This window comes from Phyllobates terribilis, unplaced genomic scaffold, assembly GCF_046119375.1.
Source record: "Phyllobates terribilis strain yellow unplaced genomic scaffold, ASM4611937v1 Scaffold_3__8_contigs__length_932513732, whole genome shotgun sequence".
Classification (NCBI taxonomy): domain Eukaryota; kingdom Metazoa; phylum Chordata; class Amphibia; order Anura; family Dendrobatidae; genus Phyllobates; species Phyllobates terribilis.
Window position 1 is genome coordinate 903,677,068 of NW_027362763.1, and position 18,970 is coordinate 903,696,037.

General features: G+C 43.5%; 1 protein-coding gene across 7 annotated transcripts in view; it reads right to left on the reverse strand.

The window, feature by feature from the left end:
* The window catches only part of ADGRG6 (adhesion G protein-coupled receptor G6), a 217,112-nt gene that overhangs the window by 101,988 nt on the left and 96,154 nt on the right, over positions 1 to 18,970 (reverse strand). For all 7 annotated transcript variants that reach the window (XM_073672747.1, XM_073672745.1, XM_073672752.1 and 4 more), the window contains exons 3-4: positions 12,737 to 13,078; positions 9,801 to 10,421 (exon numbers count right to left, since the gene is read on the reverse strand). In XM_073672747.1, the coding sequence (XP_073528848.1) occupies positions 9,801 to 10,421; positions 12,737 to 13,078 (963 nt within the window). The remainder of the gene's footprint in view (positions 1 to 9,800; positions 10,422 to 12,736; positions 13,079 to 18,970) is intronic.

Sequence of the window (18,970 nt, forward strand, 5' to 3'; positions counted from 1 at the left end):
TGCATCGGAGTAACCCTTGACTCTGCCCTGTCCTTCAAACCCCACATCCAAGCTCTCACCACCTCCTGTCGCCTCCAGCTTAAAAATATTTCCACAATTCATCCTTTCCTCAACCCTCACTCTACTAAACTGCTTGTGCATGCCCTCATCATCTCCCACCTCGACTACTGCAACATCCTCCTTTGTGGCCTACCTGCTAACACTCTCACACCCCTCCAGTCCATCCTTAACTCTGCTGCGCGACTGGTTCAAATCTAGCCTCGCTACTCCTCTGCTACTCCCCTTTGCAAATCTGTCCACTGGCTCCCAATTGCCCAGCGTAACCAGTTCAAACTACTAACACTGACCTACAAAGTCATCCATAACCTCTCTCCTCCGTACATCTCTGAACTAATCTCTCGATACATTCCCTTACATAATCTCCGGTCCTCCCAAGACCTCCTTCTCTCCTCCACACTTATTCATTCCTCACCCAATCGCTTCCAAGATTTCTCCCGAACATCCCCCATCCTATGGAATTCTGTGCCTCAACAAGTCTGATTATGTGCTACATTTGAATCCTTCAGACGGAACCTGAAAACCCATCTCTTCAAACAAGCTTACAGCCTGCCATGACCTTGCTTGCTGCCACCTAAACAACACCGGAACTACTGCAACCCCTCAACCTACTGTCTCCTTCTCTGTTCCTGTAGATTGTAAGCCCGCAAGGGCAGGGCCCTCTTCCCCCTGTATCAGTCAATCATTGATAGTTTGTTTACTGTAAGAGATATTTGTAATTGGTATGTAACCCTTTCTTATGTACAGAACCATGGAATCAATGGCGCTATATAAATAAATAATAATAATAATAAAAAGAAAAACCACAACGAGGATTTCTTCAATAAAGTTATTGACTTATTCTGTATATCAGCACTATTATGGTCATGCCTTTACTTCACATTGGTAAAAAATGCTGACAGGTTCTCGTTAAAAACAACTGTTACAGAATGGGGAGCTAATTTTTAAATGTATTTTAACTATCCTTTGTGGTCATACATAAAACAAATGGTTAAAACAGACAACTATTTCTCTTATTTTCCCTCTGATGTTACCCTATATCAGCAAAAAAATAAATAAGGAGAACATGAAAGTGACAAAAAAATGAAGCACTGTGTATCACGAAAAAAAGATGCAAAAATTACTTGAATATCCAAATGAGAAAAAAAAATTCAGATCTTTAAACTGCACATACGTACAAAAAACAAAAACAAAATGCGCCTGGTCAAAAATGGGGTTAAATGGTTCAATCTTGATTTCGTTAAGGGTGTGAATATCTATGCAACCACATTAATTTAGATCTTTATTTTACCACCTGAAAAGAATTCAGTTTATTTTTCAGTTGAATTGTACAGATTATGTGAGCTACTTAAACTCAGATTCAGGAGTGTACTTATCTGATCTGGATCTTGTACTTGTCTGATTTGGGCACTTGCATCAACAAGTGCCAGCAGATTTTATACCTTCCTAAGAGACGTGCTCTCAGTGTGTTAGAGCACAGCAAGATCATTAATTGGTGGAGCAGCCTCTGCTGACTGCCGCGTACCAATTAGTGCTGTATACAATTGGCAACGTAGAAAAGACAACTCATCTCTCTCCATCGCTTTCTGATAACAGCAATGTTGGGGTTCCCTTTCACCATGACAAGCATTGATCTAGAGGAAGGCCAGAGAGTGCGAGGGGATTGAAAGAGGTGATAAAAATGCATGATTCTTTTTGGAAAAGGCTCGTTCCACCTCACACGCTATGCCGCCCTAGGCACTTGACCTCTAGTGTCTAATGACAAATACAGCTGTGTCTTTAGACACTCCATGTGCCATTGGGTAGTGGTGTCACTATGAGGCACTGTATTCTTACTAAAAGCATTGTGATACAACATGCATTAGAGCATGAGACAATTTGGTTAGGAATTCCATAACTATGTGCATCTATGCCAAATCAAAGTAATTTAAATGTTTACTATAGAACTTTATTAGCTTGCTGGATTCAAATTATCTCTCTATAGTCACTTTTATGGCTTCCACTATCCCCTTCAAACAGTTGATTGTTTGCATGGAAGAATCATCCTGCCATGCATTATTCTTGTAATGGCAGCTTTAGGAGAAGTGTAGCATTAAATGATGGTCATTCTGGCTCCTAGAATGGAGTCCTGAGGTGGAGACCCTGTTCTGCGATGTTTATAAGTAGTGTTGAGTGAATTTGTTCGGCATTTCAAATTCGGGATCGTGATCAGGATTCCGGCTTGTTCGCGCAAAAAAATCGGCTCCGCCCCAGAACATCTCTGATTTGTCACAAAGATTACATCTGTGTGACAGCGTGGCAAATCAGGGATGTTCATGGGCGGAGCCAATTTTTTGGCGCAAACAAGCCGGAGCCCGGAACACGAACCCGAATTTGAAATGCCAAACAAATTCGCTCAACACTATTTATAAGCCTTAGTAGGGCATGTGGGCAGGTGATATTATTTTGGGACAAACCTTTATAAAAAAAAAAAACCAGATGCCCGGCCTTGGGAATAATAAATTAAATTAAAAAATAATTACTAAAATTCTAAAACAGTCACATATTTAGAAAGATTAACAGGTGTCAAGTCAGAAATGTGAAAAATGTTATTTGGCTTTTTCAAAACACAGTAACATAGCATAAGACAAGCAAAATACATCTACAATCACTACACTTTGCATTATAAACATTATGTATGCCAACCTATGGTAATGCACAATCTGGCTTTGCTCCCAGTAAATGTATGCTTCACAAGGGATAGTTTAATGGAAGTGACTGAATAGACTGAATTAACAGGTCTATTCATTTTCAGACAACTTATTTCAGTTTTAGATGTTGCTCATGCTAAGGCTATGTTCACACATCATATTTTTTTTTGCGTCACAAATCTGCAGCAAAACCTGATCACTCCAGGGAGGTTTGCTGCAGATTTTTCTGCCAGTTTTAGTGCTTTTTTTATGCATTTTGGTGCATTTTTTCAGCGTTTTTTTCACTGTTCTTCTTGTCCTTCTGTCTCCTTTTATGCATGTGTAGCACCCTGAGGATTCGGCTGCTACAGGGGTATTGCACCTCAACCCAGAGGTGTGATATTCCACTCCCGGGTAAGGAAGGAGTGTGGAACTGAGCTCAGATAGACTGCATGCACTACATACATCCCATTCCAGAGGAGCAGGCCGACGGTACTCCCACTTAGAAATGTGCAGGTACAACCGAGCCTGTTCCTGGCTGGAGTGGGAGGGGGGTGGTACATCCCATGTAGTGTAGGGGCAGATAGGGGGAGCAGTCTGGGTAGTGATAGGAGCTCATTGGGTGCTGGTCACCTGAGCTCACACATAGAGGGATATATAAGGAGGGCACCAACTTAGATCAGGGTCAGACGCTGAGAACAAGTCAGTTGGAGAGGAGAGAGAAGGAAACAGCAGCCCTGGAGAGAGAGAGAGTGGAGCAGAGAAAGACCCAGAGGGGGAAGACTGAAGGGACCCAAGAACCCAAATTAGAGCACCGGGTGAGGAGTCAGCAAGAGGGTACCGGAACCCAAGCTGGTGGGGGCAAAGACATTCCCCAGCCAGAGACCGGAGACCGTGGGCAGTGTCTGTCACGGTCACCCACCACATTCACCCCGAAGGCACACCACATGAAGGGTCAGGGAACCCAGGGCCAAGGGTGTCCCAAAAGAAGGCCCGAGGGAGCTGGACCTAGGTGAATCACTGGTGGGGACGGCTGAAGAAAGGACAGAGGGAGAGCTCAGGGCCACGCTCTGGACTTGTTTGGGGGTTGGCCGGATCCAGGACCTGGTGGACGCAGCACGGCTCGGGTGGTCACTAGCAGCTGGAGTGACCAGTACAACATCAGCAGTAAGTAAACACCCTTAACTGCACAACCCGAGTCTGTCTTCATTGCCGGCTGCATCGCACCACCACAACCCCCATCCTCTGCGCCTGTCCCCTCTGAGGCTATACCCCTCCCGTTGGGGGTTATCTCACCAAGCTGCGCACCCACCATCAGCCTCAGCGGACCCTGCAGCAGCGGCGGCCACAGTGACCGCATCACAACGGGTGGCGTAGTCGACACAAAAGAACTTTAGTAACATCTGTAAAGCTGCCACATCACACTGAGCTTGACGCCCTGGGCACGGGACCGGGTCACAGCCGCTCGGAGACTACAACCCCCCATCTGATCCGGTGCCGGGTATTCCCCTCAAAAAAAAAGGAATATGTCCCAGGGGGCGCGTCAACTTTGGCGTAGTCGGCAGGATTACGTGCCCGCAACACCCGGGTACTGCGTGCCTGAAGAAAAGTGCAAGTTTACCTCAGAAAGAAGTCTCCCGCCGGTTCCGGAGGGTCCACGCCATCGGACTCCATCACCAGTCATTTCCCGCCGATTGTCCGCCATTTCCAGCTTGTTCCCGCCATCTGCAGAGTTTCCCGCCACTGGGCGACGCTTCCCGCCAAAACCGCAGATTTCCCGCCTTGGAAGAGCAGCGGACGCCATTATGGGCGTGCCAAAGGAGGGCAAGAGGCCACCTCCCATCGTGGGCCAGGACAGAAAATGGCGCCAAAAGTGGAAACCGCCCCCACCAACAGAGACTGTGATGCTGGAGGTGTCTGTCAGCGTGAAAGAACTCCCCCTGGAGCTGACAGTCACCGAGTTGCCCCGGGACCGCCCTCGAAGTGGGAGGAGACGAAAGAGAAGAGAAAAGATGGGTGTCGCTTGGAGCAGTCTGGAGCGAGCGCACCCGGAGGCAAGAGGTCTAACAAGGAGTAGCGGAGAAGCTCACCCGGAGATGGAAAGCAAGCAGGACAGCACCGGCCCGCTGGCCAGGAGTCTGCTAGAGACCGAGGAAGGAGGGCAGAGCAGCACCGGCCCGCTGGCCAGGAGCCTGCCGGAAGCCGAGCAGAGCAGCACCGACCCGATGGTCAGGAGCCTGCTAGAGTCCACAACCCCGCTAGGTCTAGCGGAGATCCTAGCGCAGCTCCCCCGAGACCGGGAGTGTGCACAAACTGCCCTGGAGGGCCTCGCAAGGAGGATGGCCCGGGTACAGCGCGAGATACTGGCGGAGTGGGGCCGGGAGAGGACCCAGCAAGCAAAGACCAGTCAACGGAGCACGCTACCCTGGAAGAGGAAGCAGACCGCCTCTGAGGATGGCGCAGGAGGACCCAAGGCCGGAGACGGCGCCGAGGAGGGAGCCGAACGCATGGAGGCAGGTAAAGGGGACGCCTATACCCCAAGCCGTGACACCGCTTACCTGCCCCAGCTCCCCGTCGCAGAGCCCGAAAGTCCCCCTGCTGTGCCCGTAGCCGCCAGGTCACCGCCATGGACTAGGCCCCGACCGGAAGCCGCCGCAGCGACCCCTGTGACGTCACGCGCCCCGACCCGGGGCGTGACCAAGCAGGAAGTACCACCAGCCTGGTCGCAAGGCCTAGTACCCCCGGGCGCCGCAATACCAACAGCGCCCCCTACCTCCGCGGAGCCTCCGGCCTGGCCGCAAGGCCAGGTAGCCCAGGGCGCCGCCGTCCTAACGGTGCCCTTCACCTTCCAGGTGCCCCAGGCCTGGCCGCAAGGCCTGGGCAACCCGGGCGCCACCACCACCGCGCCCGCGCCCGCAATACCTAGGGTGCCACACCTGGGGGAGGACCTCTTCGGCCAGCTCACATGGCCGGACGGGCGGCCCTTCATCTGGCCCGAAGGGTACCCTGAGCTGGAGCGGCAGCAAAGACTAGGGCCCTTGTGTGAGCCCCTAATCCCGGCTCCGAAGCCCGTGGCTCGGGTCTCGCCTCCTCTAGCAGAAGCCCAATTCGTGTGGGACCCCACGGGAGAAGATTTGATGGGGTTCACCGGAGAAACTCGGGCAGCCGCAGCTGAACGTACAGAGTGTTGCCGTCAACAGCTGGCAGAGTTTAAGAGAGAACGGGAGGAGAGGCGGGTCAGAGAACAACAGGCCCAAATCCAGAGCGCGGAGCAGAAGAGCCGGACTAGGAGGAACCCCCGTGCAGCGCATTGTCCCCGCACCATCGGGACAGTGATAAAGTTCAACCCGCAGCATGGGTGGGGCTTTATTCGGGACCGTAACAACCGCGGTGACGTTTTTGTGACCCGCAGAGACGTCGAGTCCCACCTGCCGGAAGGTCACAAAGGCCGTGACCTCTACGTCGGAGACGAGGTCACTTTCACCCGGCACAAGTGTGCCAAAGGACCTTACGCCCTCCACGTACACCGCTTGACGGAGGAGGAGTTGCGGTACGGGGAGGAGGAGTCAGAGGACCCGGACGGGTCTGAAGAAACATCATATCAAGAAAGAGCAGGAGGAAGACGCCGTTGAGTGCGGCAGAGCAGGAGCTGTAAATAGTTACCCAATCGGGGTATATAGAAACTGAAACTGTTGCTGCTAAAATAGTCCCCGTTGGGACCAGGGAACTGTTTACCCGTTAACCCCTTCATCCTACAGGCTGAGGACTGTGAGCAGCCATTCCCTACCCTCTACCTGGCCGAGGACTGAGAGCGGCCAACTTTCAACTTCCCCTGTATATAGTTGCGCTTCCTAAAGCGCCCCCTACCGGTTTTATAGAAAACCAGTTTTTCTAAGAGACTGTCGCACTTTTCCCGGACACACGTTGCACAGTGTCCGGAGGAGGAACCAGAGACAAGAGAAGTCTACGAGAATGTTTATATAAAAAGTTTTATATATATATAATGTTTATATGTTTTATATGTTCATATAAAAATTTTGTATGTTTTGGTGTTTTATGTCTTACAGCCCGAGGACGTGCTGTGATTTACCAGGGGGGAATGTAGCACCCTGAGGATTCGGCTGCTACAGGGGTATTGCACCTCAACCCAGAGGTGTGATATTCCACTCCCGGGTAAGGAAGGAGTGTGGAACTGAGCTCAGATAGACTGCATGCACTACATACATCCCATTCCAGAGGAGCAGGCCGACGGTACTCCCACTTAGAAATGTGCAGGTACAACCGAGCCTGTTCCTGGCTGGAGTGGGAGGGGGGTGGTACATCCCATGTAGTGTAGGGGCAGATAGGGGGAGCAGTCTGGGTAGTGATAGGAGCTCATTGGGTGCTGGTCACCTGAGCTCACACATAGAGGGATATATAAGGAGGGCACCAACTTAGATCAGGGTCAGACGCTGAGAACAAGTCAGTTGGAGAGGAGAGAGAAGGAAACAGCAGCCCTGGAGAGAGAGAGAGTGGAGCAGAGAAAGACCCAGAGGGGGAAGACTGAAGGGACCCAAGAACCCAAATTAGAGCACCGGGTGAGGAGTCAGCAAGAGGGTACCGGAACCCAAGCTGGTGGGGGCAAAGACATTCCCCAGCCAGAGACCGGAGACCGTGGGCAGTGTCTGTCACGGTCACCCACCACATTCACCCCGAAGGCACACCACATGAAGGGTCAGGGAACCCAGGGCCAAGGGTGTCCCAAAAGAAGGCCCGAGGGAGCTGGACCTAGGTGAATCACTGGTGGGGACGGCTGAAGAAAGGACAGAGGGAGAGCTCAGGGCCACGCTCTGGACTTGTTTGGGGGTTGGCCGGATCCAGGACCTGGTGGACGCAGCACGGCTCGGGTGGTCACTAGCAGCTGGAGTGACCAGTACAACATCAGCAGTAAGTAAACACCCTTAACTGCACAACCCGAGTCTGTCTTCATTGCCGGCTGCATCGCACCACCACAACCCCCATCCTCTGCGCCTGTCCCCTCTGAGGCTATACCCCTCCCGTTGGGGGTTATCTCACCAAGCTGCGCACCCACCATCAGCCTCAGCGGACCCTGCAGCAGCGGCGGCCACAGTGACCGCATCACAACGGGTGGCGTAGTCGACACAAAAGAACTTTAGTAACATCTGTAAAGCTGCCACATCACACTGAGCTTGACGCCCTGGGCACGGGACCGGGTCACAGCCGCTCGGAGACTACAACCCCCCATCTGATCCGGTGCCGGGTATTCCCCTCAAAAAAAAAGGAATATGTCCCAGGGGGCGCGTCACATGTACATAAAGTTTCCCAAAAAGAACCCCATTCTATTTGGCATCAAAAACGCTGAAACAAATTTTGATGCATTTTTGGTGCGTTTTTTAAGCGTTTTTTTTCACCATCCATTACTTCCTATGGGTGAAAAAACACAGAAAAAATGTTAAAAGAAGTGACATGCTCTATTTTCCAAAAACAATGCAAGGCACAAAATCCTGAACAAAAAAAAACCATGATGTGTGAACTAAGAATTCTGAAATCTGGTACTGCAAAAGGCAGCAGAAAATTTGCATAAAAAAAGGCATTAAAAAACGTTGAAAAACCATGACGTGTGAATATAGCCTAATGGTCTTTGCACAGTGTTCTCTGAAGGGACAAGAGTCTGTTCTTTGAATCTCTATATAGTACGTATTCCTATCAGATATATTATTTTTTATTCACTTTCTGGAGTTTGTAGGGTTAGGAAACCTATGAGTTATATACAGCCACGAATGCCAAATCAATTGATGGGTTACAACTCCTAGACAAAGAGTCAACATTTATATAGTAATTTCAAACCACCTGATCTCATTATATAAAGAGCTAAGTAGGCAAGCTGCTAAAATATGTACTCTTACCCATTCAAAGTGCCAACCACTACTTCTCCCTTGTGTCTAACCTGGTGCTTACTGCCTGTTGTTAAGTGTAATCTATCAAGCAGTGAAGATACCAAAACAGATTACAGAAAGTAGGGATGGGTCATTGTCTATCTGCTTCTTCTTTCCTTTCTGTCAAACTGCATACAGTTGTAACAGGGATGCTGGCTATTAGTTTGAGCCTTTCAAACTACTAATCAAACCTTGTGTAATGCATGATAGAAAGTTAAGGAAAGAAAATTTCAGCACCTATAGTGCTAGAGGACAGGGATGAAAACTAGTATGTGCTCCAAAAGTAATTTTAAATTATTGTTGATGAGGGCAGCATGCTACAAGTGTTATGTGAAAAGGCAGGTATGTGTAATATCTAGTGATGAGAGAGCATGCTCGTTACTCCAGATTTACGAGCATGCTCGGGTGTTTTCCAAGTATCTTCAGCGTGCTCGGGTATTATGTTTTAGTCACTCTGCGCTCATGATTTGCGACTGTTTGACAGCTTTAATACATGTGAGGAATGCCTGTTTCTTAGGCATTTCTCACATGTATTAAAGCTGTCAAACAGTCGCAAATCATGAGCACGGAGTGACTGAAACATAACACCCAAGCACGCTGAAGATACTCGGCGAGCACCCGAACATGCTCGCTGAAAGGGTTAATAGAACATACTCGCTCATCACTAGTTAAAACTTCTGCAGAAGAGGAAAAGCCATTAAACCCCCTCAAGTGGTAGGGCCTGGTTGTGACCACAGCTCCTGTTGCCCCTATTTGTACACCTCTGCCTGGATCAGGAACTGGACTGAAGAAATAAAGATGCTAAACTATATGTTTGTTGTAAGTTTTATGTTCTGTACACTTTAGGAAATGACTTTGTAAACACATTAAACAGCTGCAGGAGAATACCCACTGAACCTAACAAGCACCCATATTACAGCATGGCGTCACTCCACTTTAATGGAACAGAGAAATTGGTGAAAAAACAAGAATAATCTTACACATTAATAGCTTCCTTGTCTCTCATTGCAATTTTAACATTCCAACATATGTTGTCAATAAGAAACACATGAGTTATTTGTTCTTACAGATGAACAATAGTCTAAATGATACCAGAGGGAGAAAAATGACAGAAGAACATTTGTGAAACCATACTCACCACAACTAAGGTTGCTTTCTGCTTTTCTTGCCCATGGTGGGATGTTCCATAAGTCGTTTTCCCAATTTATAACATTTCCCTTTATTTCACAGCTGAGGTTTGCAAGAGTACGTGAATCCATTGCAAAGTCCCAAAGACGGAAGTTGTAAATATCCCCTTGTAGTGGCTCTATTCCAGAACTGCAGGAGCCCAGTGTTAAATTCCCATTACCTGGAATGGAAAGGTCTTTCGCGTCTGGACAGGAAACGGCTTTGTAGCTATTTTTTGTGCTCACAAATACATGATCTGAACTACTATTCCAGATAACACACAGCTGTTGAAATGATTCTGTAAAGAAGTCTGTACTGCCATCTAAAAGCAGGGCAGGATCAAGAATGCATGGAACATCCAAGACAGTCAACACATGTCCATAAGCTTCTTTTCCAAAGCTTAAACGGTCTTTGTTTGAGGTTTGGTAAGAAAAAGCCTTCCAGTTCTCTTTGCTATTGTTCGTTTTGGTAGCCTCAAAGCAAATAGTTAATTGTTTTAAAAGGGGAACAGATACTTTCGATGACAAAGAGACAAGACCTGAACTTTGGTTTTGTGGAATAGTGACTTTTTGGTTTTGCAACGACACAGCGACTATGAAAAAAAAAAGAAAATAGAAATTAATTCCAAAATCATGAAGCAAATTAACATTACATTTTCAGGAATAATCTATCAATTGGTGGTGAAGCAATATGAATAAATCCTTATATTAATTAACAAACAACTTATATGTTCACCATAGAATATTCTTTTAATTGATATACTTATAGAGAAGGTATTGCTACTTCTTTAAAGGGGTTGTACTATTAGGACAATTATAGCTCATATGTCCCATTTGTCCAAATGAACATCATAGTGATGGTCCTTTGCTCCGGCTAACCATCTATTAATAAAAGTGAGGAGCTGCTGTAAAAGAGGACTATGGAATAAAACATTTCTCCAGCAGTGACTGATGTAGATGAAATGTGCTTCTGGAGAGATAACAGTTGATTGCGGGGGATTTCAGACTTTGAACCTCTAAGGTCCAAGCAAATTTTACTCTTAAGAACCACACATAATTGTTTTCTACATCAAGATTGTTACAATACAATGGTGTGCAGACTAAGAGCTCATGCAAGATATATTATTTTAGTGGATTGTCTTCCGTATATTACAATATTATAAAATTATTACATCAAGCTCTCGGCAGATCTTAAAGAGGTTGTCTCAAGCTCTTAATTGGTTAAAATGTCAAATAACTTGTAAAAACAAGCAACTTTGCAATCTACTTCATAGTAAAAATCGTTTCCACTCTCGACAGAGGGATTTTTAATTTTATAGATTACTGCACGTTGACTAGGTTATTTGCCGCCCTGTAGTGGCCAGTTACCTAAGTAAGGAGCATGCAGCACTTATATGATCTATGTTAAAGAGCATGCATGTGCTGCTCTAAATCAGGCTGGTGAGAGCGTGGGACGGTGCTCAAGTTGACAAAAGCAGTTCAGCTATCTGCTGGTCTGATCTGTCAATCTTCACGAGTGCACTGCTCCCTGCAACCAGGAAGTCAGGAATTTGGGGAGCAGTGCGCTCATGAAGAAGAAGATTGGAACACTCCTTTAAAGGGGTTGTCCAGAAAAAATAATCTTTGTCCATGGGATGAAATATGTAAAAAATAACAAACTTAGCCATAATCACCTACCAGCATCTATCTGGATACATAGCAGGCCTCTCCATAGTCTGCACAGAGTGGGTGACGATTGGTGAGTATGGCCGAACTGACCTTTTTTTATCTTGCTCAGACAACCCGTTTAACTGCTGTGACGTGTGACATTTACAACATAGGTTGTTAAGGAAAGTATGAAGCTGGCTCAGGAGCTGAACCTTTTTCATACCAAGCAGATGCCAGCTGTGTTTCATAGCTGGCATCTGCCTTTAACAGCAGCGACCATAATCTGCTGTGATCACTGCAGCTTAACCACTTATTAATTATTATGCCACTATTAATCTATGATGACGCGATTATGGTGAACCATATGAGGACTGGTGAAGGTACTGAAACTACCATCTAGGCCCTCCTAAGCTATCAAACTATTGCAAGCACAAGTCAATGACAAGACAAAAAAATACAGTAAAAGTAAAAAAAAAGTTATAAAAAATAAAAAAAGTTAAACAACCCTGTTATTTCCCAATCAAAAGTAAAGAAATAAAAATAAATAAACATGTGTGGTATCATGATATAAAAAAGTCCAGTCTATTAAAATTTAAAATGGTTTAAATCAGATGTTAAACAAAAAAGAAAATAAAACGGAAGCGCTAGAATTTTCGTTCACTGCACTTTGCAAAAAAAATGCAAATAATAACATTCAAACTGTCAGATGTATCCCATAATTGTATCACTAAAAACATCAGCTCAGGGCCCCCAAAAAAGCCCCGACACATGGATAGATTTTTATTTTTCAACAAATTTCATAATTTTTTTCACAACTAATATGTAAAAAAAAATGGGACCAGTTTGGTATTGCTGTAATCATACTAATCTGAAGAATCAGGTTGCCAGTTTATTTTTTCTATATAATGAATGTTGTAGAAACAAAACCCAATAAAAACAACTACTACTTTTTTTTTCACAATTTCACTGCACTTGGATTTTTTTTTCCCGCTTTCCATTACATCCTATGGTAAAATGAATGCCAATATTCAAAACTGCAACTTGTCCTGCAAGAAAAAGCCTTCATATGGCTATGTCGATGGAAAAATATAAAACCGTTTTGGCTCTTGGAAAAAGGGGGAGAAAAAAAACAAAGGTGCTAAAAAGAAAAATTCCTGAGTCCTTAACGGCTTAACTTATATGTTGCCTTTTAGCAAACTTTTTCTTCAGTAATCTCAGGTAAGGTAAAGTAAATTCACAAACTGAATCCATTCATACTTACCGATATTATATGTGATTGAAAATCCTTTCTTCTGAATGCTAAAGTCACTTACAAAAGTAATGATCATCACATCTCCAGTTGAATTAAAGGAGAGACCTTTAGCTGTAATTCCGCAAAATTTTGAAATAGTTTCCCCGTTGTTTATTGAGAGAGAATCGTACATGCAGTTCTGAGCTTCTTCAACTTCAAAGTCCACAAACGTGATATGTATTATAAATCCAATCGGTGCACGTATTACCCACCGGCAATCCTGACTGTTGGGGTACATTTCAGGGTAGCATGGTGAGTTGAAGGATCCGGAAGGGGCAGTAAGTTCTAACTTACAATTGGCACAGCCTAATACTGTTGGATAAAAAAAAGATATAAAAATATGTTAGATAGATCAATATATATGAAATACAGGCATAAAAGAAACATCAAATATTCTCAAAAATGGATGCATTACTTGTATACAACTAAAGCTGTGTTGCATCCATAATACAGTCGTATTCTGCTTTGGACCCATATTGTGCTTTTTATGTGTGCCTCACATTTTACATAGAGGTACAGAGAATTTTTTTCTCAAGAATTCTGTGAGACTGTGCCAGAACTAAATAGTGGCATGCAACATCACATGCTGTTGTACTTAGATTTTCTCCCCTAGAAGCAAAGCCTAGAGAAATATATGGTGCCTCAAGAGGCACCATACAGAGGACCATCATGCTCTGTTCATAAGCACTTTGCCTGCAGTTTTGTTACGTAAGAAGGAGAATACCATATATAAATATACAGGAGTTTAGTGAAACAAAGGATTTCCAGTTATAAGGTACCTACGTAATGAAGCACCCAACAACATATGCCAGAATCCAGATGTCACGGGCACGATTAAGACGCACAACAAACTTGGCTACTCTCCAATTTATGTGTTTTAGACTTTCTTTTTGGTTTATAGTGCTTTATGTGTCTTGCTCCCTTCAAAACCCTTTTAGATAGGTAGCAACCATATTCTTTTTTATTATTTCTATAGTCTGTTGGCAGGGGCATAACTATAATGCGTGCAAGGGTTGCAATCGCACCTGGGCCCTAGAGCTTATGGTGCCCAAAGAGTCCCAAGGGCCCATATGGAAAGACAACTACTATTAAAGACTTGCAATAGTTGGGAGTCCTGTTGGAGCTTTTGGATTGGGGCCCACAAGCTTCAAGTTATTCAACTGTCTGTTGGTACTGTACAGTATATGGAAGATTTTCCATTTTTGCCCTGTTTATATCAACAGTACATGAACCTTTCCATCACAGATGCAGCAAAACAAATGCCTATCTCTGAATACAAATAGCATTATCTAGGCTCATTTTATCCCATGCTGAAAACTGCCTAAACTCGTCTGACAGCAGTGTTCACAAAAAAAGGGACAAAAATACAGCAAGGCAATATGACATTAACAGAAGTTATTAGAAGGCATATTCATGTAAAGATACAGGGTATGTCACACATAACCCACATATGTCAATATGCCTAGGGGCCTCGAAGAATGAACATCCTCGCACGTATAAGTACTTTAATATTTTCTCTGATCACACATCAGGTCATAAAAACACATTTATTACAACCGCATATCACAAAGTAGTACATATCGCAATATAGTAAAAAAAAAAAAAAGCCACAACTTCTCGGTTTCTAAAAATTCAGTTAAGTATGCAATAGTCAGTAAAACATGGTTTCCAAAATCCAAATTTTCTTTCTAATTTTCACATGACTAGAGATTGGTAAATTTATTAGAATGGAATCGAATTCTACTCAAATATTACAAAAAACTGCTTTCGACAACATGCAGATTTCTGATAATTCGCCTCCACGCGGATTCAGCAAAAGTTGTGGCTGGCTAGCCACCATTTTACTCCTGTAAAGGGCCATCAAAAGGTTAAAAATAAAAAAAGAAACTTATACTCCCCTTATTACTCACCTCTTCTGGTCCTCCACTCTTCACCAACTCTCGTTCGGTCCTTGAAATATATTATTAGCATTACTGCGGAACGCAGAATCCCAGTGCCCCTCACACTAGGCTGGGACTTCCGGCTCTAGTAGGGCCTGAGACGTTTACACACATGCACGCACAAGGTAAGAACATCAGGAATTGTGATCTTACACAGAAACGTCCCAGGACACATCAGAGACACAAGTCCAGTACTAGTATGAATATGCCTGGGGATTCAGTGATCGGCGGCGGTGATAAGAAGTTGCAAAGAGGACCAAAAGGGGGCAGTGAAGAGTGGATTGGCCGAAGTGATCAGTGAGATGAGTATAAGGATTTTTTTTCATTTTCTACATCTTATTTTTATTATACTCTGCAGTCAGGAGAGACCCCAGCAAGTAAGGGACATTCAATTCACAGGGAATAACTTTTACTGCAAAGAGAATTTCTCTGGAAGATCCACGCAATTTGACGAATTCAAATTTTGTCAGATCCACTCATCTCTACACATGAAATTAAATAATAATAATAATAATTTTATTTATGTAGAGCCAACATATTTTACAGTTAAGCGGGGACATGTACAGACAATAAAGACATTACAAAGTAATACATAGTTCAACAGCTACAGTAGGAGTGAGGGTCCAGCTCACAAGTTTACAATCTATAATGAAATATGGATAGGTAGAACATGCACGTTATGTATGGTCCAGACCCCATTAATATTATGAAATATGAAATAATAATATTATTATTAATTATTATGCAATTGAGTATATTTTTTTTAGATATAAAGTCTTATGAAAAAGTATTTTCACCATTACAATTGGTTGGTTTACTTCAGTTTTGTCACAGTAAAGAATTTATGATCAGGTTATTTCCCCTCTTTAAGGTTATTGCATTCTACGCTCTTCAAAATTCAGAGTCAAAAGCAAACTCCAACTAGTAGTTTATTGTGGGTTTATAATACAGCATCTGTCAAGTTATTAAAAGCTCAGAACTAACTAATAGCAGTCCTATTGCATTTACACAGAATGTTCTGATTATGTGACAACACGATTCCTTTCCAAATAGGATCAAAAGTGTTCGCAAATATAACAGCATGTTCATATGGTTCATGAAAAAAAAGGCACATTAAAACAATGTGAGCCAGAAGTAGTGGAAAAAAAATTATCGAGAGGCCTTCTCTAAAACTATGCTTTGTGCGAACCTGGCACTGTTTTTTCTAAAATTAAATTACCTAGAATATGAAAATTTTTTAAATATCTGCCATGGAAAGTAACGAATCTTGGCCAGGGCTGGGAGAAATGCTTTTAATAAAATTGTTACAGACGTCTTCAGGGTATATATAAATGGATAAACAATAAATGGCATTTTCCTCTGGTATGTAGGCTGGTAATGACATTTTAATATTTGCGTGAATATTGTATTAACATTGTCATTCATTTCAATAGACCTTTCCTTATAAGTCCGATTTCCAGTGACAAAAAGTTTGGCGCAGTGCCTAAAGGGTCTGAGTGCTTTCTATAGCCCTTTAATTCTGAAAAGTAGTGAAAATGAATGATGGTCCACATTCTCAGACTAACAATATGGTCTTTTCCACTGTGTGTGTTATACATTAGAGAATAATTTTAAATGGATTTCACCTTGAAAAGGGTTGTCCGATCTTAAGCTACAAAGTCTTCAAGCATTCTACGTGACTACAGACTTGTGAATCCTCACAGTGCGTGCCCCAGTGCCAGTGCGGAAGCGGCAGGCGCATGACAGCAAGTTTGCGATTTGTATACATGCGGTCACATGCCGACTAGAAGGGCGCAGCCTCTCTCAATGCAGATGTATTGAGCGAGGCTGGACACAGTCTAGTCGGAATGTGACGGGAAGTAAGAAAATCACATACTTGTGATCACATGAGTGCCCAATCCTTAAGCACACAATGCCCTTGTAATGTGAGAATTCACAGCTGCAGAAAGAATAGAACTTCATTTTCTCATTGCAGACACATTTTCAATAGTACTGGTGCATGTGTTTAAAATGCCATTTACCAGTAGATCACCACTAAGGATGGAGGTAAATACCACTTTTTTCTTGTTCCCAGGTTCCCTATAATATGGAGAATATTCCGAAATGACCTTTAAAATGTATCTGTCACCTGCTAAACTATCTATATGGGCATGCAGCTCTTTCAGAGAAAAGTAGAGTAATACCTTTAAATGGCCAGTTCATTCCTCCATCACTGAGAAATCAGAGTTTGAATTGATATGCAAATGAGGCTGAAGGACTCTGTCACTCCAGCTCTTTACACCACCTCCTCCTCCTGCTTGACTGACAGCCTCCATGCTGTGCAACTAGACGTGTACTTTCTGTATGATCCACCCAATAGGAACATCATCTGTAACCAGCAAGTCATAGCTGACTACTGCGGTAGATATTCAAAGCAGAGCGATGTCTTTGCATAAACACAGGGTACAATGAAGTTTACTACCACAAGCCTATTGTTTTGTTAACCACAGATAGATTCACATGATGCAAATTCTGTATTTACTAACCTTCATGCGGCTACTACTACTTTTTCATCAGGTTGGATTAATATTTGATAACCTGAATATAACAGTAAAGATTCTTATCCAGTGAACCCTTGTCATGCCACTGAGCATATATCATTTGAACATATCTACACATAAAATTCTTTCTGCTGAAGCATATCAAAATTATATATTAAAAGTAAAAATGAATTTTCGAACAAAAAACATTTTTTGGAATTTTATATATTAGGGCAGGTGCAGACAATATTACTTAAGGTCCGACAAAACATCGTTAGTCTATGGGACATGTTCGAGTTTTTACTCAGACAGAATCTGCCAGAGGAAAAAATCTCTGCATGCCCAAGTTTGATCCAATAGTCTGAGTCTGTGGAAACTATTGGACAGAACTTGATTGACATCTGAGTGCAGTCCAATTTCCACAGACTGACATAATGGAGAAGATGGAGAATTTTTTTTTGCAGATTTCTGCTCCTATTAGCTAAATTTGGTTACTTGCACTTTTCCATTGCGCTTTTGGGTGCGTTTTTTTTTACATGTTGTTTTATGGCATTTTTTACATTTTTTGTCTCTTCTTGGTATGTTCTATTTTAAATCAGCTGCTTTGTTTTTGATACTTCATGGTATTTGGCATTCACAAAACTTTACGTATACAGTCGTGTGCGGATTGCGATTTCCTCAGCAACAATGCAGTAAAAACACATATGCATTTTTTACCTGCAGATTTTCCACATATAATTTAATAGAGAAAATCTGCAAATAAAACTCAGCGTACCTGCAAGACAGGTTGACATTGTGGATTTTAAAAATGCACCGCAGGTCAGTACATGCAGCATAAAAAAAACACAGAGGGCATGAGATTTCGATAAATCCTATCCACTTAGCTGGAAAAGTAACACGCTGCATTTTTTCCACAACAAAAGTACGCAGCTTCAAAACCTTCATACTCTGCCTGAATTTAAATCATGTTTTATGGAAATAAAATTAATTTTTGGCTAACTTTCTAATTTTTCCTACCAGATAACAACATGGGAATTGTTTTTTTGGGCGAAACAAGTTGTATTTTATTTTGGAACCATGTTGGGGTACATATTATTTGATTTGTATAGTTACTATTTATAGAGAAATGGGGGGAAAAAACACATTTTTCACAATTTTTTGTGAAACTTTTTGGGCTATTTCAAAAATGTCAACCTTTTCCTTACAAAAAAAAATAATGAGGCCCTTGTGGTGCAGAGTTTTGTTATACTACGTTTTCTTACTTGAATTCAAGTTTATGTTGTCCTCTTAAGGGACTAGAAGCTGCGATCCTTAGATCACTTATATACTGCTTTGGAATATATTGCACTTTGACATGACGTGAAAGGTAGATGCCTCCAGCAGACCTGGTACCATTGTCAGGCTTTGGACTGTCATAATAAAACATCAGTCCCCAGCGATTACCGTATTTTTCAGACCATAAGACGCACTTTTTTCCTCCAAAATTTTGGAGGAAAATTGGGGGTGCGTCTTATGGTCCGAATGTTGGGGGGGGGTATATATTTATGTGTGGTGTGGGGGGGAGCGGTAGCGGTGGAGGAGCGGGGCACAGGAGGCAGCAGCCGCCTGCTGCAGCCTTCACTGTCCCCGCTGCTAAAGAAAATGAATATTCACTGCTCCCCACACCCATGGGGCGTGGGGAGCACTGAATATTCATGCTCCTTAATAGCGGTATACAGTGTAGCCACGCTGAGGCTGCTGCTGCT